The following is a 22867-nucleotide window of genomic DNA, read 5'->3' as shown; positions in this document are numbered from 1 at the left end:
AACAAAGAAGGGCACCCCCACACCCCTCAGTGGGGACCCAGGCTCTTGTGACTCCACGGCATCCCCTGGGGCAGAGGGTGGCAAGGACAAAAGGGTCCACAGAGGACACCTGGTCAGATGCCCACGGGCTGGCAGAAGACAGGAAAGTGGGGTGCCAGTATGCGGAGGCCCCCCAGCCCTCCCACCCCGAGACAGTGTAGCCCAACAGGCACAGGCCAGCACCGAGGGGACCAGCACGCGGGATGGGCAGGCCTCACCTCCTTATTCACTAGGGGGGTGTCTTAGGGAACAACACCGGCCTGAGCACAAGGAGACCAGGCTTTAGTCACATCTCTGACCCCAAGAAGCCATGTGAACTTGAAAAAGTCACTTTGTCACTCCGGTCCTGGGTCTTCCCATCCATGAAGTCAGGGGTTTGGGTTAGAAGCAGGATGGCCAACGGAGCTGACCGCAGTTTGGAAGGACTGTGAGGTGGGCGAGAGTCCGTGGTCGGTTAGCAATGTCTGCCTTGGGCAGAGGAAGGAGAGCAGAGGCATGTGTGCCATGGGTTTGTAAAGTCTAGCAACCATCTGCGTCCCTCCTTCCCAATGCGCCATGAGTCGATGACAACACTGCAGGAAGAGTGTGGAACTACAGCTGGAGCTAGGGACACCATGAGACTCCCTCCAGGAAAACTCCAGACAGAGGGCATGTGAAGGCTCCCCCCTAGCTGTTTCTCTCATTCCCCGCCCCGGGACCCCTCAGAACATTGAGCCTAATGAAGGGCTCCTTCTAATGGAACCTCCGAATCCAACATAGCGTGTTCAGTCGTCACTTCCAACACGGTGAGTTCCATCGGGCTCTGAACCAGATCGCGGGCTGTCCTGCCGGGAGAGCTGCTCTCCCCACGAGCAAACTGGAAGTGCCAGCTGGAAGCGTCCCCATGGTGGCGCCCCCGCAGTGCACGCGCTGCGATCGGACGGGGCCTCACCCGGCCCCTCCTGTCCAGACACGACGGTGTGTTCCAATGGGGCGCCGGCGCCCAGCCTGGCACGCGCCCACCGGGAGAAGCTGCTCCAGCTGTGGAGAGGAGTCTGGCCTCCAGGGAGGTGCCCAGGGTCCCCTGCGGTTCTCAGCAGGTCTGCGGTGGGGGACAGAGGCAGAGCTGTCCACGGGGGTGGAGAGTGGCCCTGACCTGGGTTCCTGGGTCAGGAGCCACCTGGTCTCTGGCCACATTCTACAGATAGGTCTCCTTCTGCCCAGCTGTCAGTCCCTCCTTCGTGGGGGGCAGTCTGTAGTCCTGGGCAGCGGCACCTGGCAGGCAGAGAGGCCGCCTGGGCCGCGGCAGGCTGGAGTCGGGGGTGGTGAGCTGTCGCAGGCGCTGTGGAGAGAAGGGGCGGAGAGTCGGTTCTTGTGTGGCCACGCCCAGGGCCCAGCACACGGCTAGGCCCACAGGGCCACTCGCACATCTGAGCAAAGCGACATTACTGTGGAGACAAGAGGCAAGAACATAGTAGCTAAGGGTGTGAACCGCCTGGGTTCCAATCCTGGCTCTGCTGCCAACACCTGTACAGTCTTAGGCCACTCGTGTAACCTCTCTGTTAATTTAATCCCTTCAGTCTCCTCATCTGTAAAATGAGAATAAAAAACACACTTCATAGAACAGGGCCTGGCATAGGGTAAGTGATCAATAAATGTCTATTTCTGTTATCATTACTATTATTATATGTCCAATAAGTATAATTGTTCCTACTAGTAGTGCTATTGCTGTTGTTGTTATTATCACCATCTCCTCCCCCTTCTTCCTGCCTTGAATACAGATGTGACGGCATCGTGACAGCCTTCTTGTGACCATGAGGTGATACACACAATGATGAAAACACAACACGCTCAGTATGGAAGTGCAGAAACACAGGAAGAATCTGGTCCCTAATGGCCTCTTTATGCCATTGGACCAAATGCCAGCAGTCCCCATCTCTGCCCTTGATATGTTAAAAAAAAAAAAAAAAACTATTTGCTAAAACTACTATAGGTTGGGTTTCCTATTCCGTGTGGGAAAGGCAGAGTTCTACCTTCGTGGGTCATTGGCTATAGCTCCTTTTAGGAAGGCGTGTCCCAAACTCTAAACAGGGAGCCTTTTGCCTGTGTCCCCAGGCAGGGTTAGGATGAGGAAAGAGGTCAGGGCCTGTGTGTAAATGGACCGTGTAGCCGGTTATCAGTTTTCCACGAGCGAGGAATCTATCGCTGTAAGCCTTCCGTGCCAGACACCTCCGTGTTCTCGTTTGTGACTTAGTTTCCTCCCTAATCCTTGGCAGTTTGCCCTTGCCTAGCCTGCCCGGATGATCTGCAGGTCTAGGGCACGGGGACTTTTAAGAACATTTCTGAAAAGCCATTGGCCTGGTCTTCAAAGGGCCTTCTCTTTAAGGTTCCGTGAGATCCAAGGGCTGCCCCACACTCGGAGTATGAGTTTGCTGTGTGTCCTTCCCTAAGTTCAGTCTCTCCCAAGGCCCTTAATGGGTCACTTCCGCCAGCCACCTACCTTCCTGAAGGAACCCTGGGTCTTCAGGAGGGTGACGATGATGAAGAGTGGGACGCAGATCATGGAGGAGAGGCCCAGGAACCAGCCGATGGAGTACCCCCAGGGAGGGTACACGTAGATGTTGTTGTATTTGAGAGGGGTGTATTTGCTCAAGGAGAAGAGGAAAGTGGCCTGGGAAGAGGAAGGGCCAGCTGCACATGGGACAGGGCCACTGCAGCCCGCGCCGCGGCTCCTTACAGCCAAGGACAGAGGACAGGCCAGACACACAGTGGTGAGGAGTAGGCGTCCCTGCACGTCGCAGGCAAGCCATCACACACCCCACGGACTGAGACGGGAGGACACATAAAGGAAGGACGGGTGGAGGAGCCCAAAGCGACAGACAGAAAGGGCCGGCACGGGGCGGTCAGGCGGGAGGCAGGAGGTGCTGCGAGAAAGGGACGGGCTGGAAGTAGAGTAAGATTCCGCCCACGCTGGTGAGCCGGCCCGCAAGAGAAGGGCAGGAACCGACACGCGAGGGAGTGGGCAGGGCACCCTGGGGCACTGGACAGGCAGGGAAGAGCCCCAGAAGTCAGGTATCCTTTCCCTCATCTCCGGAGTCTTCCGGGGACAGGAGGGAAGAGGGGGCAGCTGGCTGGGCACCTACCAGGCAAAGTCCAGGGGTCAGGAAGAGCCAGGAGATCTTCACCAGGGGCCATGGCCGGTAGCCGATCATGTCCTCAATGTCGTCGTAGAAACGGTCTGCCCCTGACCAGGCATGGTGGGAGACAGCTTTGTGGGTATTTGCGAAAGGCCCACCTGGCTCTGTGTTGCTCCCCCACCCCCGCCTGCCCCATGAGGGAAACCGGAGCAGGCACATGAATGAGGCATCCCTGGCACCCCAGTCCCAGAGCAGGGAGTGTGGAGGGGGCAAGTGCTGCCCCCAGAAAGCTGGTGGTGCCATCTCTGCCGTCCTGCCCGAGGATGAAGACCCCTGCTGCCCTGACCACAAAGGAGTGGTGTGAGCCTCTGATGGGGCCCAGCAGCTGTACAAGTGCCTGTTGACCTCGCAGAGAGATGAATCTGCTGCAAGCCGCAACAGCAAGGGGCCACTGTGCAAGCCTATTGCACAAAACTCACGAAGAGCTAGAAAGCTACCGGGACAGGATGGTGGCCTAGATGTGCAGTCCCCAAGCCCTGGGCCGTGGACCGGTACCCGTCCGTGGGCTGTTAGGGCCTGGGCTGCAGAGCTCTGCCACACTGCCCACCCCCCGCCCCAACCGTCCATGCAAAAACTGTCTTCTGGGAAACCTAGGACCCGAGGAGCCACACGGCAGGAGCTGAGCGGTGGGTGAGCCCCTGGAGCTCGTCTGTATTTACAGCCACTCCCCATCACTCACATCACCGCCTGAGCTCTGCACCCTCCACACCCCCACCCGTGGATAAACTGTCTTCCATGAAACCGGTCCCTGGTGCCAAAAAGGTTGGGGACTGCTGGTCTGGACTCTAGACTCCAGAGGAACCACCTCTGAGTTCCCAAAAAGCAAGGTAAGAAGATTGATTTGTGTTGAGTGAAAACGCTGACTAGCTCTGTTTTGTGTTTACTTAATGTCCTCAGGTTTCCACATTTGTTCCAGTTCCGGGCAGGGCAACCTCTGAGCGGTAAAGACACTGGGGAGGGCCCGCTGCCCGCCCAGAGACCTTCCCATGCACCACGGACGCGGGGTTCCCACCACTAAGAGTTGTCCCTCTGGCTCCGAGCCACATACTGCTGGGCGGGTGACACATTAAGGCTCGGCTGTTTACGCCTCTGTGTGATGGACTTTAGCAGATCCCTCTGAGAACAGGCTTTGCAAACGAGTAGGGAAATCGGAAGGCAGCAGAGGCTGGAGGTGAGGAAGTAACAGACGGGAAAGGACTCGCATGGGACGGCTTGGGGTAGTGAAACCGAAAACCGTCCTACCTGAGGCTTCTCCTAAGGCCCTACTGTGTGGCACCCCCTTGTCCTGTCTGCCCTGAGCCTGTGACACTGGCTCCCTGTTCCCCCAGCCCGAAGCAGGAGAGCCAGCTGCCCGTAAGGGACCAGGCTGGCTCCTCCACTGAGAACCGAGGGGCCCCGCCCGTGGGGCTGTGCGGACGGCGAGGCCGTGCAGGGCCGTGCTTGGCGCACAGCACACGGGCTCCTGGGCACGGTGGGGCCAGGGACACCGCGGCATCTGGCATCGCTGGGCTGAGGGGCCAAGGCTGTTGGCAGGAGCCAACAGGAAGTAGAATTCACCTCAGCTAGGAAAGAAACGTGCAGATGGAAAAGGCCACACGGAAACACAGGGATGAGCTTCCTGTCTGTGCAAGCACTCAAGTGAACCATGGGTGATGGCCTGGTTGTTGGAAAGAGAGTGGGGATTTGTGGAGCGTCAGACTAAGTGGCCCTGCAGGATTCCCACTGGCGAAGGCCTCTGGCAGCCTCTGCAGTGACAAAGCCACGTTGTCACTGGGCGCTCTCTCACTATGCAGGAACTCGGTTTGCCATCGCCCAGCTCCACCGGCCACGGGAACCTGCCCCGAAGCCAGACAGCAAGCCGGACAGACGCAGAAGCCAGCAGGCTTAGGACGGCCTCTCATGCTGGGCAGAGGCTGCCCTCAGCTGGGCCGGAGGACCTTGCTCCCACTCCCCGTCCCACTCACCATACACCCAGCTGATGCAGATCACTTCAAACACCGAGAGGAACAGCAGGCAGGTGCCACTGCACGCGTAATAATCAAACAGCTGGAAGACATACATCCCGCCCTGCGGGGGCGGAGGGGCTGAGGCCTGGGCCGGTGGGGGCAGGGACACTCTGCCCACAGCCACAGCAAGCACCCCCCTGGGGCCCATCTGCCCAGCCCTCGGGCCGTCTTTCCCTGCATCTACAATGAATCTGCCCTGCCCAGGCCCCTCGGTCAACATCAGGACAATCTCTGACATCTGTAAGGACATCGGGGGGCTGTGGTAGACATATATCATCTTGTCCGCCCAGCATCCCATCTTCTGGGAATTGACACCACCTCCCTCTGTGCCTTTCACGTTGGGGTGTCCCTCTCTGTCTGCTCCAGGCATGGGTAGGACTCAAGGCCTGGATGCCTGCTGCACTGTCAGGAAAAGGCCCTCTCTGTCCTCTGGGGTTGGGTGGACAGGACAAGGTGACCCTGAAGCTGCAACAGCCACCCTTTACACCACAGGAGGAAGCCTGTCTGCAAGTGGAGTTACCAGAAGACAGAGAAGAGCAATCATGAGAGCAGCTGGATCCAACCATGCCTGAAACCCAAATATCTCTAGACTTTCCAGTTACCTGACCAAATAAATTTCCCTTCCTGCTTAAACCAGCTTGTATTGGGTTTCTGCCACCTGCAACCAAAACAGACCTAACTAATACAGGAGATTCTATCACATGGGCCCTATAACCTCGCCGTGACGGAGGCAGGACGGGTATCCACACCCCCATCTGACAGATAAGGAAAGTGTGGCTCTGGGAAGGGTCAGCAGTGTCCCCTTCGGCTCTCTCATCCTGGAGCCTGGCCTGCAGGGCACCATCCCAGCTCACCTCGGTGACCAGGAAGAGCCCCATCAGGTAGCACATGGCCGCAATGGCAAGGATGAGGAGCTCACGCCGCCCGCTCTTCCGCAGCTGCTGGGGGAACATGTCCATGGAGGCTGTCACCAGGCACTCCATACAGACGAACTGTGGGCAGGAGCGGATTTGGATGAGTGGTGTGGGGCTGGCACCTGCCCTGGCCTCCTCTTGCCCCATTCATCCAACTGGGGCATCCAACAGGGGGAAGCACTGGGGAGGCCTGGTGGGAGCCAGCCCCACCCTGGCCACAACGTCACAGCAGAGGGTCCCAGCAGTGAGGAATGGCTGTGGGGAGATGTTCTGTCCCTAAGGCCAGGGGGTGGGACTGGGAGCTGGAAGAAGGCTGGGGGAACATCTGGGAGAAAGGTGCGAGCTGGAGGCACCTTCACAGAAGAGGGTCTGAAGGCCTGGGTCACCCCACCAATCCCAAGGAAGAGCCCTGGACAGCAGAGGGGGCCCAGACTGACAGTCCAGGAAAGGGGAGGGGAGGTAGTGCCAGCACAGGCAGCAGCTGGCAGGAAAGCCACGGGGCAGGGCAGGACAGAGCAGGCTGGGATGACATACCTGGCTGTCCAGCCCTAGGAATATGAGCATGAGGAAGAACAGGCACGACCACAGGGGGGACAGAGGCATCATGGTCACAGCCTTGGGGAATGCGATGAAAGCCAGACCAGGACCTGCCAGGTACATAGCACAACCAGGTGGGCTCCGGAGTTTTCACTGCCCTCAGAAAAGGCCTCTCTCCACGCCTCCAACCACGTGTGTGTGGGTGTGTGTGTGTCCACGTGCACACGCACACGCTTTGAGAGGGCAGGGTGATTCCATCCATTATTCTGCCCATCCCAGGTTCTGTGGAGCACACCATTCATCCATCCATCCATGAATGCCTCCATCCATGCATGCCTCCATCCATCCATGCATGCCTCCATCCATCCAGGACTCCATCCATCCATCCATCCATCCATGCATGCCTCCATCCATCCATCCATTCATGCATGCCTCCATCCATCCATGCATGCCTCCATCTGTCCATCCATCCATCCATCCATGCATGCCTCCATCCATCCAGGACTCCATCCATCCATCCATCCCTCCATCCATCCAGGCCTCCACCCATCCATCCATCCATGCATGCCTCCATCTGTCCATCCATCCATCCATCCATCCATCCATCCATGCATGCCTCCATCCATCCATCCAGGCTTCCATCCATCCATCCATCCATCCATGCATGCCTCCAACCATCCAGGCCTCCATCCATCCATCTATCCATCCACCTGTCCATCCATCCATCCATCCATCCATGCCTCTATCCATCCATGCATGCCTCCATCCATCCATCCATGCCTCCATCCATCCATCCATCCATGCATGCCTCCATCCATCCATCCATCCATGCATGCCTCCATCCATCCATCCATCCATCCATCCATCCATCCATCCATGCATGCCTCCATCCATCCATGCATGCCTCCATCCATCCATCCATCCATGCATGCCTCCATCCATCCATGCATGCCTCCATCCATCCATCCATGAATGCCTCCATCCATCCATCCATCCATGCCTGCCTCCATCCATCCATCTATCCATCCATCCATGCCTCCATCCATCCATCCATCCATCCCTCCATCCATCCATGCCTCCATCCATCCATCTGCCTGTCCATCCGTCCATCCGTCCATGCACGCATGCAGCTGTCAATCCGGCCACCCACCCATTCCTTCTTCCTCCTCCCTCCCATGGGTATGGAAGCCCTGCTTTGTGTCAAGCACTGCCCCAGATACTAAAATTACATCATATTACCCATAAGTAAATCATATTACTCAGCTTCTAGGATTCCTGCCTTTCTGTAGGAAGTACTGTGTTCTGATTCTCCTTCCCCTTGGGTCCCAGACAGCAAGGCGGCACCTACCTGACTCGGCCACCTCAGAAATGGGCAGCCCCTGCTCTCGGGACATGAAGCCCAGGATGGAGAAGACGACGAAGCCAGCCATAAAGCTGGTGGCGCAGTTCAGGAAGCAGAGGGCAATGCAGTCCCTGCAGCGGGGCGGAAGTGACAAAACCAGGAAGAGAGGAAAGGACAAAGAAACGGTCAGGGAGGAGAGAAGAGAAGGCAGTGAGAGGGAAAGAGAAAGGGAGGAGAGGGAGGAGGGAGCAGCGGAAGCAAGGAGGGGAGAAAGAGACACGGCAGGTGTTGGAGGTGGGGAGAGAGCAGTGGGAGAGCAAGCAGGGAAGAAATGCAGTCTGGTAAGCGAACCCCACGTGGATCTGACACGCAACTGTGAGCCTGATGGCGGGCAAGGCAGGCCTGGGCCTCACCTGTAGCAGTTGTTGTGGTACTTGTTGTAGCTGCCCAGGGCCGTGAGGCACCCCTGGCAGATGGCAAACGAGAAGAAGATCTGGGTGCCCGCATCCATCCACACCTACGTGAGACCCCCGAGAAAGTGGTGAAGGAAGGGTCGGAGGGAGCCCCCAGGGCCTGGAGCCAGGGTGACCAGAGACCCAGACCCATCACCCACAGCACCGGCCTGGTACCCTCAGTGCGCCCTGAGCACTTCGCTCCTGCATCCCGACTCCCCATTCACGCGTCCTCCCTTCTCTCCACAGCGACCTTCTCATAGGCAGGGCCGTTTCCAGTTTGGTTCTGTAGGTGCTTAGTAAGCACCAAACACGTGTGTTACTGGGATTTCCCAGAGACTGTCTGTAAACTGGCTGTACCCGGTGGTGGCCAAGGCCTGTGTGCAGGGCACAACTCAGAGCCACTTGCACGAGTTCAGCTCAGTCTGTGTCTACAGCCATCTAGCTGCCTATCTAGGCAGGGAGACAGTGCCTTAGCCAGCTGTGACCTAGGGACAAAGAGGCCACTTCATTAAAATATAAAGACAAAAACCACCAAGACTTTTTTGTTTTTTTGGTAGGGGGACAAAAAATGTGCTCAGGTGAGTCCTAGAGGTTGGAAATACAAATGGCCAATAAATATGTGGGGAAATGTCCGATCTCACTCATAGCAAAAACAAAAAAAAAAAACTAAAACAACAAAATGACATTTGGGTCTACTAAATTATCAAAGATTAAAATAAATTATAATCAAACCTCACACAGGCCCTGCAGAAAGAAGGGTATCCTCAAACACTGAGGGGGAAAGTATACATTTCGCTGAAGCCAGTATATTTAAAAACACGCATCACCTACATGTCCAAGAACAGGGTGTGAGCCCTAAGAGGGCGACACTACCCGTTCCATCCGGGGCCCTGTCCCCGCACTAGAACAGCACCTGACGCGGGGTCCTCAGCACATTCTGACTGGATGAATGGATGGCGGGCGGATGATGGATAGAGGAAACGTTACGCAGGTGTTAAACTGACATTTACAAATGAATAGCATGGAAAAGTTTACAGTGTAAGTTGAAAACAGATATATGTCCCTCTAAATATAATTACCTCAACCATATCAACACACACACATACACCAGCTAGGAAAAAAAAGTTGCAAAGAGATATACTAAAATGCTAACAGAGATTACATCTGAGTCGTGGGATTACAAAAGACTTTTAGTTCATTTTTCATAGTTTTCTTCCACGTTATCTAACTTTTCTTCAGGGGGCATCCATTGCTTTTAAACAAGGGAATAGCAACAAAAGACTTTCAAAAGCACAGGCCTGGCCTGGGCTGGGAGGCGTCTGGGAAAGGTCCCCAGCACAGCACCTACCTGGGGGTCCTTGAGGCGAAACAAATCGGGCTTCAAGTAATAGATGATGCCCTCGTAGGCTCCGGGAAGCGTGACGCCTCGGACCAGCAGGACCACCAGCATCAGGTAGGGGAACGTGGCTGTGAAATACACGACCTGGGGGTGGGGGCAGGCCACGGTCACTCCGGGCGGGGACACGGCAGCAGGAGGAGCAGGGAGCCTCCTGGGGTCCTCCTGCCCCCGTCGCCCGGCACCAGGCACACTCAGGGGGTCGGACACACATCTCAGACAGCGCAGCAGGTGAGCACAGGGAACTCCACACCTTCCTTGGTGCATTCCAGCAGGTTGGGCTCCACGGTGAGAGATGCACATCAGCAGGGTGGGGGAGGGAGGAGGAAGGACAGGGAGGGTACAGGTTTCCAGCCCATAACCTTTCCAAGTCTAGCTTTTCCTTCTGTTTTGCGCTAACATGTAATAACTGCACACATTTATGGGACACAGGGTGATATTTCAATACGTGCACATAATGTGTAGTGATCAAAGCAGGGCAAAGACTATTTTTAAATCTGATTTCCCTTAGTCCCTTATCCTGGCTGTTCTTCCACACCCCGGTGACAGTGGGACTCCGGCTCGACAGGGAGAGGGTGGCCAGATGTGTACAGTGGTCCCTGGGGAAATTTAGACGGTACTTTTCCAGGCTCCAGGCTGGGGGAGCAGCGGTTCCCAGAGCTGCGCAGGAGCTGAGCTGGCCGCGCCGCCGGCTACGGTCGCCCCTCGCCATCTTTATTATCACTGCATTGCTGTCACTCCAGCAAGCAGGGAAGGCGGAGGCTGCCCCAGCAACTACGTGTCCGGCCGACCGGACAATCAATACCCCGTCCCTCTCTGGGTTTTGAAGAGCATGAAGCGTCTGTCTCAGATTCCCTGGGTTGGAAATAATGGCCAGACCTGCCTTCTCTCCGTGCCAGGAGCCCACTGCTGTCCTGTCTTGGCTTCACCCCTGCAAGGATCGGAAACTCACCCCTCAGAGACAGCTATTTGCTAGTTCATACTGAACATGGTCTTGACATGTTAAATACAAGCAGCAAGCCGTGGGAGTGTGTGGTCCTACTTACGTGATATAACACACAATGGACACGCATACACACACATACACACGACAGGAACCAGAAGGCACGGCGGCAAAGGCTGCCAGCGAGCCGCGGCCCCAGCCGGCCGACATGCTGATGCTCAGACAGTGCCTCGCTCCGACAGCGGGACTTTTATGTTTGTTATTTTGCTCTGAATATACTTATGTAAAAAGGTCTTTCAAAGTCATATTGAAAAAGAAAGACTTTCCTGTACTGAGCTAAACTCTGCCTTCCTCCGACCGCCCTGTTCTCGCCGTACATTACTAAGAAAGGGTAGTACCGCAGCACAAAGAAATCCATTCTCCAGAGGGTCCCCCCCAGGCTCTGTGGACGCCGGGGCCACAGAGAACTTAGCAGGAACAGGACAGCTCACCTTGCCTGTGGACTTGACCCCCTTCCAGATGCAGAAGTAGCAGACGACCCAGGCCAGCAGGAGGCACAGGGCCAGCTCCCAGCGCAGGGCCCCCAGGTGCTGGATGCCAGAGCTGATGCCCAGAACCCGTCTCCTGATGGAGTGGGGAAAATACATAGCCAGGTGAAGGGCTGAAGGGACCATTTGCCTCTGCCACCAAGTCTCCTGATTCTCAGCACTAACCCACAGACCTGGTATTCCAGGGGCTCCCTCAACCCCACTTGCCTCGTGGCCATGCCATGCTCCCACCTGTGGTCCGTATACCCCTGGCTGTTAGAAGACCAAATTACCTTAATCCCTTATCCCAGGTATCTTTGTCTTTCCAACTCATTCAGAGTTTTCTGTGTATAGAGATGGGGGGTGAGAGTGCTTGCACGTGTGTGTGGAGAGCAGATCTTCATGCATGCAGGTTGACGAGCAAGTACATGGGCACCACATGGAGGGGCTGAGTGTGTGTTAGTGTCTACAGCTGTGTACTGGGGTGATGGAAATGTGTGTGTGAGGTTTGGGTAACTGTGAGGGCGTGTGTGTAAGGTCATAGGTAGACACACGAGTGGGCTGGTGAGGCCTGCGGGGTTCAGCCAGTGTGAGAGCACAGGTAGACCCGTGTGAGAATGCAGGTGGACACGCGCTGGCATGGGTGGCTGTGAAGGTTTAAGTAGTCACATGGGAGGGTGGATGTGTGAGTGGAGGGCTTGCCCATTACTGTGGTGCAAATACTCCCACTTCAGACGACTTCAGTCTACCAACGTGACGTCACTGAACATGGAGGTGGGAAGAGATATGCACAGTCACCTCTCCCAAGGCTGTCAAGACTGTCTACAGTCCCCACTGGACAAGTGTGGGCAGATGTGTGAGTGGAGGCGGGTGGGGTGAGGGCAGATGAGAAGGTGTAGGTAAACATGCGTGAGAATGCAGGTGAACAGGGATGGACAGGTGTGATTCTAGCTGGATAAGAGTGGGTAGACGTGAGAGTGTTCCCTCATTCCTCAGTGATGCGTGTGGTTGGGTGGGGGGTAGGAGGTGGGAAAGTGCTAGAAAGCATGCACAGAGTCTTAAACTTGCACCCAAGTCACCCAAATCTGCACCCCAGACATTCAAACTTGCACAGCTCAGATATCCAAACTTCCTCTCCTTGGGGCTCCTGGCACATGGCGACCAGACCCAGTACCTACTCCCAGAATTCCATGACAGGTGAGGTGAAGTTCTCAGACGGGGTCACCATGCTGGCTGCCGAGTGGTTCAGAAAGTCCATGCAGTGCTCTGTTGGGGACAAGAGGGCATGTGTATCAGTTAGGAACGAGACGGGTGACAGATGCCCTCATACCCCAGTTGCCCCTAACCCTCTGGCCTTGCAACCTAGTGGTCCCCACCATTCCGGGTCCCAGGGGCTTCCTTTGGAGCCCCCTTTCCGGAGCATCAGGAGTCAGCTTCTCAGCCGCTGCTCCCACGCGGCCTGTGCTCACGGCTCCCCTGGCCGCACTGCCACCCTCCCACGCAGTGCAGACTTCAGGTCTGCTCAGGCCCGCGCAGGTGGTGCACACAGCCAGCGCTCTGAACCTGCCCACCCTGACGCCCCTGTCTCTCCATTCCACAGACGGGAGCGCTGAGTCCACGTGCCTGCTCTGCCCCTGCTTGGAATGCCACTCGCCTGCTGGGTTCTTTCTCCCCCCTCAGGCCTCAGACGGCACTTCTCCTTCCCACTGTCAGTGGTCACTGTAGTGTTTCTTTCACCCATCCCAATTTGTCACCGTTTTAACTTGTCTGTTTCTCTCACTAGCCTGTAAACTCAGGAAGCCTGGGACTAGGCTGTTCTTGCACAGCCTTGGGTCAAGCTCCAGCACTTGGCACAGCGTTTAGCACACAGTAGGTGCCCAGTACATACTTGTTAGATGAATGCACGCGTGAGTGGTGATAACCCCTTGCAGTTGTGTAACACAGTCCCTGGGGTTCTCACAGCCACACTGGGTTCTCCGAGTGGCTGGTCTGGGTCCACAGAAGTCAGCCAGCAGAACAGGCACCAGAGCCCACCACCTTGGCTTTGAGGCAAGCTCTGCCATACACGCCAACATTATTTGGCCATCACTGCCACCAAGGCCCAGCTGCTAGGGGAGGCCCCATCCCAGGGGCTGAAAAGGCAGATACCTGTGTTCCAGGAGTTGGTGCAGGTGGTCCAGGGCAGCTCAGAGGTGAAGGAGCTGAACAGGTAGAAGAGGGCCCAGGCAAGGATGATGATGTAGTAGATGTTCAAATAGGACTCGATGACCACAGAGGCCAGGCCAATGCCTGCAGGGTGGGGGGCGGTGGGGAGCAAGGAGAGGACCCCGAGATCAATGTTAGCAAGAAAAGCCACACAGAAGCTGCCAGGTGTGGCTACAGGCTGCTGGGTGCTGCACAAACAGAACCACTGGGGTTTGAGCTACTGGCTTGGGAAGCATTCACAGCACATTTCTCTAAGTAAGAAAAGCAGGTTCTAGAACACTACGGTATGCATTCTCCCATTTTTGTAATATATATTCTAATTTTTTTCATGAGAAAAATTCTGTAAGGATTTCAACCCAAAAGTTAACAAGTAGTTCCCTAAGTGGTAAGATTTGAATTCACTGTTCCAACTTTTTTTCTTTTTGCCTATCTGCATTTTCTAGTTATTCTATTATTACATAATCACGTATTACTTGGACAGTGAAAAGGGGCAGAAGAATAAAGGCGCAAGGAGGAAAATTTGACAAGAAATGGCCTCAGGATAACGGCAGAAATAGTACCAAGAAACCAGAGAGGAAGAGAAGGGCAGTCCCAACGGACCGCGGGCACCGACAGGGGCGGCGCTCCCGCCCCCACACTGGCGACGCCTCCTCGGGCCCGCCCCGCCCCGCCCCCACCCCGCTGGCTCTGAGCTCCTGGAGGGCAGAGACCCCGGTAGGTCCTCGGCTGGGCAGTCGATGAAGGACTATGGACCTTTCTAGAACAGGCTGGTTGAAAAATCAATGGTGACTGTGAAAAAAACACCGCTCGCCTGGCGGCCGCACCGCACCAACACGTGCCCTTGGCAGGGCGGGGTGCTCGGAGCCGCCCCCCCACACACACATGCACACGCACACATATGTGCACACACACGCACACGTGCACATGCACACACGTGCACATGCATGCATGCACACTCACACATACGTGCACATGCAGACACGTGCACATACGTGCACACACGCACACGTGCACATGCACATGCACACATACATACACACATGCACACACATGCATGCACACATGCGCACACACGCACATGCACACATGCGCATGCACACATATGTGCACACATGCACACACATGCACACACGTGCACACATGCACACATACATGCACGCACACGCACACATGCGCACGCACACCCACGCATGCACATGCACACATGTGTGCACACACATGCACACATACGTGCGCACATGTGCATGTGCACATGCACACACGCACACGCACACATATGCACACACACGCACACACATGCACGCACATGCACGCACATGCGCACATGCACACACGCACACACACATACGTGCACACATGCACACACATGCACACGTGCACATACATGCACACACGCACACGTGCACATGCACATGCACACACATACACACATGCACACACATGCACACACACATGCACACACGCACATGCACACACGCACATGCACACATACGTGCACACATGCACGCACATGCACACACGTGCACACATGCACACATACATGCACGCGCACGCACACATGCGCACGCACACGCACGCATGCACACACACGCACACATACGTGCACACACGTGCACATGCACACACGCACACACACATATGTACACACACGCACGCACATGCACGCATGCACACACACATACGTGCACACATGCACACACATGCACACGTGCACATGCACACACACACGCACGCATACGTATACACACGCACACACATGCACACACACACATGCACACACACGCACATGCGTGCGCCCTGCTCTGCCCGAACGCGCCGGGCAGGGCCTGGCCCGGCGCCGTCATTGTCCAGGGCTGGACTCCGGCGACCGCAGGAGGCAGGCGGGGCAGGGCGGGGCGGGGGCGCGGTGTCCCCTTGGGCCTCCCTTCAGCTCGGAAGAGAAGGAGGCAGCAGCAGTGTCCCCTCCCCTCCCGCCCGGGCGCCTCTGAAACGCCCGCAGCTTGCCTGGACCCGCGGGCAGGGCCAGCGGTGACACAGGCAGCCACCGCCGGGGTCCGAGCGGAGCGGCGAGCCAGGCTGTGGCACCCCCAGAGCACCCGGCACCCGCGAGTAGAAACTGGGTGGGCCCAGCCTCATTTTGCCCCAGACCCTCACGGCTGCCCCTTCAGGGGTCCCAGGGACGTCCCCCGTCGGTGGTCAGGAGAAAGTGCCCGCCAGGCCCGCCTGTCCAGCCCCCTGAGCTGGGCCCGGATAGCCTAGTCCCTGGGGCTCCCTCCTGGACTGGCGCCAGGGGAGAGTCCTCTCGCCCTCCGAATAGGCAGGGACCTCGCAGGGACAAGGAGACCCCTTGGGTTTCCCCCTGGCCCCAGGAGACCGGCTCAGTCAGCTGAAGAGGAGGTGGGGGAAGGACACCCCAGGCTGCTCGCGTCGGCGCCCGCAGCCGCAGAGAGAGCAGTGGAGCGACCCTCACACAGGCCAGGGGGAGCATGGCTCTCAACTCGGAGACCTGGGGTCAAATCCTTATTGTCTTCGTCTCAAAATAAGGTTAGCAAAGGTATTAGAGGACTAGATGAGAAAACGCACACAAATTGCTTACACGAGCCCTGACACATAGTAGGGCTCCGCGGATGTTAGCTGTCTCCACCACTAGGATTGCGAGCTTTGGGGGCCCGTGCCGTACATGCAGAAACACATTTTCCATGAAGCTGACGGAGATTAAGCTTCAGTGTTCCTCACTTGCAGGGACCCCTCCAAGCCTCTGCACCTGATCTGGTGCCGCATTTCTTGAAGAGTGCCCTCCTCCACGAGTCCTACAGGCTCTGGGCCCCAGGAAGCCTGAGCGTGCACTTACTGCAGGCTGGGAGTGGGGAGTGGAGGAGGCGGTGGGTGGGGAAGGCAGGGAGGGACGTTGGAGGGATGCAGGCCAGACGTGGATAGGAGGGGAGAACACTCACCCTGGAAGAGGGGGCAGATCTTCCTCCAGGCTGTGACGCTCCCTTGGCTGGTGTATTGGCCCAGCGCCACCTCCAAGAAGAACACCGGGATGCCGCAGACGAAGAAGAAGATTAAGTAGGGGATGAAGAATGCTCCTGTGGAGGAGAGAGAGCCAGGGGCTGAGCCACACCCTCAGCTCTTCCCCAGCCTCGCTGCTTCAGCCCTGCCCCCAGACTTATCCTCCTGCACCTGCATCCTTAATCCCCTCCTCACACCTGCCGAGGGCGCAGGGCACCTTCCTCCTGTCTGTGCGCTGTCAGGGGTGTTAGGCAGACACAGGCGGAAATTCTCTGTTCTGAATCCTACTCAGGATGGGAAAAGCACTTTAAAGGGAAATGAATGAAAATTTAGGTGGAAATGGTAATATATGTACTATTTACTTTCTTAGTGTACTTTACAAATCTAGTCAATGTGTTATTTTTGGAACAAAATCATGTGTTCTACATAATTTGATATGCTTATTAAATTATCAAGTTGGATACATTTTAGAGAAAAACAAAAACACTTTGGAAACATTATTTTCCCACTAATAATTTTCAGAGGGTTTTTTCCCTCCACCAGGCTCTGATCTGTGCTGGGCTCCCAGCAGAGAAGGGCTGTGATTAGATGCTGACCCACAAGCGCCCAAGGGAGGCCAGCCCTAAAAGACATCCAGCAAATTCTACAAGAACAGAATCTGAAGACAACCCCAAGCCCAGGCTGCCTCAGAAGTTCGTCTCTGAGTGACTGGATCATTGTTTACTGCACAGTTATAACACTGAGCACTCATTTGGTGCTTATTGTGTCAGGCACTCTTCTAAATGCTAATCCTCGCAAAACATTCCCTCCCATGGGGTAGGTATTATTGCTATGCCCATTTTACAGATGAGAAAACTGAGGACAGATAGAAGATGCAAGAACTGAAGCATAAATGAGGAAACTGAGGCACGAACCCAGGTGGTCTGGTCCCAAGTCTCTTAACCACTACATTATAATGCCACTGAAGTAATCCATATTATTTTGTAGGAAAAAAAATAGAAGGTACAAAGGGAAAGAAAGGTATGTATATCTTTCCAGAATTCTTGTAAGTACACACACACATATATTTCACACACATATATTTCTTTTTTGCAAAAATGAGAATTCGCTATATAATATTTTATAACCATTTTTAAAATTTGTATCATGAACCTCTTCATATTAGTGTGTATCTGTTAATGTATCATCATTTGAATCATTGCATAGCGTCCCTCTGTATGCATCTACCCCAGTGCGCTCCCTCACCCCAGCCTCCGACTTTCCTGTTGTTTCGTTAGAAACACTGTCTTGGTGAAGAACATTCCCCGCATCCTCGTGCATTTGTCTAATTTGCTCCTTAGCATGAATTTTCAGTAGAGGAATTGCTGAGTCTAAAGGCATGCACATGTTTTTGCTTTGTGTGTATGTTGTGTGTGGTAAAAATATACATAATATAAACCATTCTAACTGTTTATAATATATAGTTCAGTGGCATTAAGCACACTCACAATGTTCTGCAAACATCACCACCGTCCCTCTCCAGAACTCTTTTTCATCATCCCAAAGTGCAACAATGTGCACATTAAACACGAACTGCCATTTCCCTCTCTCCCCAGCCTCTGGCAACCGTGACCCTTTCTGTCTCTATGAATTTGCCTGTTCTAGGTACCTCATGGAAGTGGAATCATACAGCATTTATCTTTTTGTGTCTGATTCATTTCACTTAGTGTGTCTTGACGTCCACATTCTAGCATGTATCAGAATTTCCTTATTTTTTAAGGCTGAATGATATTCCCTCGCATATAAATACCACGTTCTGATTATCCGTTCATCTGTTGATGGATATTTGGGTTGTTTCCACCTTTGGGTACACATATTTTTTCAGGGTCTTTGACAGCATTTCCAAATTGCCCTCCAAAACTCTTGTACCAATAATCCGTATTCCCAGTAGCAATATGTGAGAGTAAAGGAGAGGGGTTTCTGTCCTCTGGACCTCAGGGAGCCACACAAGGTGGTGACCACACTGAGTCCTGGAGTCCTTCTGAACCCTGCATCTGCCTTTCCGACCTGGCAGCTACAGCACTGGTCAGCAGGGCGCCATAACACTGCCGACTGTGATTCCAGGACGGCATTCAGAAGGGACACGGCTGGAGGACTCCCCCAGAGAGCACTTTTCAGGACGCCAGCTGTGTGGAGCCGCTTCCCTCTGATACAGGAGGTGGCTTCAGTTCTCCACTTGCAATGTGGACTTCTGCCCACAGAAGACGGGTGATCTCAGGAGGCTGGACCTTGGGGGCAGGAAAGGGCTGGCTGTGGACCAGGTACAGGGGCAGCCTCCTCCCTGGGCTTCCCCCCTGCGCTTTCAGCACACCGACACTGCAAACACCCTCTCTCGGGTTAACGTGCCAGAACTCTTGCTTGGGGAGGTTGCCCTGTCCACACCACTGGGCGTCTGCCAGGCTGTGAGCTCTCGGGGGGTCTTTGCAGACAGGGCGCCTTAGTTTAAAATCTCCCTCCCAAGCCCTAAGTTCAGCCTTATTGTCTCTGCCACACGCTCTTGCCTGAAGCTCTGTCTGCACAATCAGAATTTCCCAAAGCTCTGTTTTGGGGTGAACCCTTTCTTATGGATGATCTAGTTTAGGGGCTCCCTTATTAGACCAATAAACTTACTACTATTTTTTTGTTTCTTTTGAAATATTTTTGTCTACAGAACTATGTTTACTAATTAATAATCAATTAATTTCCCTGCATATATTAATACAAATCATGTATAACTGCCAATCAGGGCTTAAGGTCAGTACAATTCCAGCCCAAAGCAAAAACATGACATATGGGTTAGTCTGTGACCACGTAAATGCAGCAGTGAGTTGTTAGAAATACGGAAACTAACTCTTGCCCCCTCTTTACTGCCATCCTAGACCCCAAAGGCCAGCAACCTGAGGCTGGGCCTCCTGACCCCTTTTGGTCAGGAGGTTAACGGTAAAGGAAAGAAGATTTAGGGACGGCAGCATGTCCTTGTGTCCCTCCCAGGAGGGAGGCTGGGACAGAGCTAATGTGAGAACGCTGGGGACAGAGATGTGATGCCGCCTCACGGACGACCCGGCTCAGCCCACGCCACCCCCTGACCTCACGGGGGCTCCTCTCTGTCTGCACCGTCCCACCGCCAGGACGGAGGCCACGGGCACAGCACAAGCCGTCCAGCGGGACAGAAGACCCAGCGGCCCCCTCTCCGGGGCAGGTGAGCGAGATGTGTGCGGTCAGGGGCTTGAGGGAGCCAGCAGCCCGGGTTCCGGGGTCCTCCTGCTACCATGCTCCGTGGCGTGGGCAAGCCCCCTCAACGCTAGATCACCTTCCGCGCTAGCTCTGGCATCCTCTCTCGCCATGAAGTGGTGGCCTGGCATGAAGAAAACAACCACCACCCTGCCACCTTGTCCCGCCTCCCCTGACCTCTGGCCCCGCGTGAGTCTCCTCTGCCACTCTGGGCACCACAGCCCGCACCCACCTAAGAAATCCTGTTGCTATTTCTTTGGAGTCATTTGTTCAAGTAGTTTGTGATAAGTCTGAAAACGCACAGCAAGATACATAGTAGATGCTCAGCAAATATTTGTCAAACTAAGTGTAAGTAGTGTTTGGAAGAATTTTCTAAACATCGGTTATCTCTAAATGTGCTTCTTTTTGCCTTCCTGGAATGTTTCTAATATTTACAGTAACATACACCATATCCACAAGAAGAACAAAGGTAGTTTCAAAAGGCAAGGGTGAATCTGACCATCACAAAGGAGCACACAGTGAGTGACTCTGTGTATACGGACTACCCCGAGAAGGCAGATCACAGACCCGGGCAGGCAGAGGGCGGCAGCGACTGCAGGTGGGTACAGGGTTTCTCCTGGGGATGATGAAAATGTTCTAAAATTTATTGTGGTGCTGGTTGCACAACTCTGGAAATATACTAAAAACCACGGAAGTGTACACTTAAAAAAGTGAATCTGGCCCCTCTCCACCACGAACCTACCTATTTTTACTAACAGTGCTGAAAAATAATAAAATTATATTTCTTTAATTTGAAAAAAAATCGTAGACAAGATGTCATCTCTCTGATCAAAATTCTTTGATGGCTCCCCTCTCACTCCGAACAGAGCTCCAGGAGCTGAGCCCATCACCTCTGTGACCTCCCCCGCCAGCCTCCTCTCCTTCCACCGCCAGGCCTCCGCCTCGCCCCAGGCCCTCTGCACTCGCCCCTGCTGGGACCTTCTCCCCATCTCCACCGCAGGCCTCGCTGCCCCGCCCCTCCAGCGCCTCCCACTGCGGCCCCTGTCCCCACCCCGCAGCCCTGCCTCCCTCCCCACCACTGCCCTCGTCGCCCCTGCCACACCCGTGTCCCCCATCCTCTGCCATCTGCCACGCCCGTGTCCCCCATCCTCTGCCATCTGCCACGCCCGTGTCCCCTATCCTCTGCCGTCTGACACACCCGTGTCCCCTATCCTCTGCCGTCTGACACGCCCGTGTCCCCCATCCTCTGCCGTCTGCCACGCCCGTGTCCCCCCATCCTCTGCCATCTGCCACGCCCGTGTCCCCTATCCTCTGCCGTCTGACACACCCGTGTCCCCCATCCTCTGCCATCTGCCACGCCCGTGTCCCCCATCCTCTGCCGTCTGCCACGCCCGTGTCCCCCATCCTCTGCCGTCTGCCACGCCCGTGTCCCCCCATCCTCTGCCATCTGCCACGCCCGTGTCCCCTATCCTCTGCCGTCTGACACACCCGTGTCCCCTATCCTCTGCCGTCTGACACGCCCGTGTCCCCCATCCTCTGCCGTCTGCCACGCCCGTGTCCCCCATCCTCTGCCCTCTGCCACACCCGTGTCCCCCATCCTCTGCCGTCTGCCACGCCCGTGTCCCCCATCCTCTGCCATCTGCCACGCCCGTGTCCCCCATCCTCTGCCATCTGACATGCCTGTGTCCCCCATCCTCTGCCCTCTGACATGCCCGTGTCCCCCCATCCTCTGCCGTCTGACATGCCCATGTCCCCCATCCTCTGCCGTCTGCCACGCCCGTGTCCCCTATCCTCTGCCGTCTGACACGCCCCTCTCAGCAGACAGCCCACAGGAGCTGTTCTGTTTGTAGCTAGGGGGGTGCCTGGCACGTGTGCCTGCAATTGAATTAGTTGAATGAATGAACGAATGACTTCTGTCAACAACTACCGTTTGTAGAGAGCAATGAAGGAGCTTATGAATAACTCAGATTTCTTGGTCCTGCCCATCTCCCTGTGTTTTCTTCGCCATGGCCCTGTGAGGTATCATCCCCATTCACAGAGGGGAAACTGAGGCTAGGAGTGGGGCTGGAACGCAAGCTCAAGCCCTCCAGCTCTGTGACAGCCCTCCTTCCGCTCTGCCACACTGGCCGGGAGAGGGGGCCCAGGGGCCACTGCCCCGCTCGCTGTGAGCTGCCCAGGCACGGCTCCCCCACCCGCCTACCCAAAGTGAACTCACCACCGCCATTTTTGTAGCAGAGATAGGGGAACCTCCAGACGTTGCCCAGCCCGATGATCTCCCCGGCCACGGAGAGCACAAACTCCATCTTGTTGGTCCACTGGCCCCGCTCCTGCACCTGGGCCTCGCCTTCCTCATCCGACTTCTCTCCCTCCTCCGGGACCCAGGAGACCACAGAAGGCCCGAGCCTGTGGGCTGCCACCGGTCCATCCATGGCCGTGCAGGGGGGCGGGCAGGGTGGAGAGAGAGGCGCCGCCTGGGGGGAGGAGAAGGAGCCAGCGATAAAGCCCTAGGAAAGCCGTCAGAATATTGCTTTTCCTCCCAAACTCTCCACCTGCCCCACAGCCGTGGCACTGCCACCTACAGCTGCACTTTGTTCTCACACTCTGAGAGCAGGGAGGGAGCAAGTCTCGGTTTGCTGACTTTGCAGATGAGAAAACCCAGGTCTTCACAGACAAAGCGACCTGCCCAAGATCAGCCAGGAGTCCCTTTTTACCTCTGCAGCCAGCCACCAGCGCAGGTGGCCTGCCTGCTCAGGTCCTCAGTGTCCAGAGTGTCGCCAGCCCAGCCTCTGTCCAGGACAGAAGGGATCAAAGGCTGCCGGGTGGCCGGGGCCAAAGGGCAGGTGCGGCCAAGGTGACTGCAGGATCCTGTCCTGGCAGTTGTGTGCTCAGCCCTGTGCCGCGTGATCGATCAGCTCGGGGTGGGCAGGGCAGCCGGCGAGCCAGGGGCCCCCGACTGGGAAGAGGGGAAGGCGAGGCCTCTGAGCAAGGCCAGCGGGCAGCGGGCAAGGGGAGGCCTCGGAGGGAACCCGGTTCCTGTCCTCTCAGGTGCATCTCTGTCCTGAGAAA

General features: G+C 55.7%; 1 protein-coding gene across 1 annotated transcript; it reads right to left on the bottom strand.

The window, feature by feature from the left end:
• Positions 1-300: 300 nt before the first annotated feature.
• SLC6A12 (solute carrier family 6 member 12) lies at positions 301-22267 on the bottom strand. The gene is made up of 14 exons (XM_045554695.1): positions 22017-22267; positions 16495-16629; positions 13484-13624; positions 12514-12601; positions 11300-11432; positions 9818-9952; positions 8428-8531; positions 8021-8145; positions 6670-6782; positions 6076-6213; positions 5180-5282; positions 3162-3262; positions 2519-2689; positions 301-1360 (listed from the first exon to the last, which is right to left on the bottom strand). Exons 1-14 carry the CDS (start codon positions 22228-22230, stop codon positions 1217-1219), a joined length of 1845 nt encoding a protein of 614 aa, XP_045410651.1. The 5' UTR covers positions 22231-22267; the 3' UTR covers positions 301-1216.
• Between the last annotated feature and the right edge of the window lie 600 nt (positions 22268-22867).

This window comes from Lemur catta, chromosome 6, assembly GCF_020740605.2.
Source record: "Lemur catta isolate mLemCat1 chromosome 6, mLemCat1.pri, whole genome shotgun sequence".
Classification (NCBI taxonomy): Eukaryota; Metazoa; Chordata; class Mammalia; order Primates; family Lemuridae; genus Lemur; species Lemur catta.
Note: the sequence above shows the minus strand (reverse complement) of the source record. Positions and strands in the feature narration are given on the sequence as shown.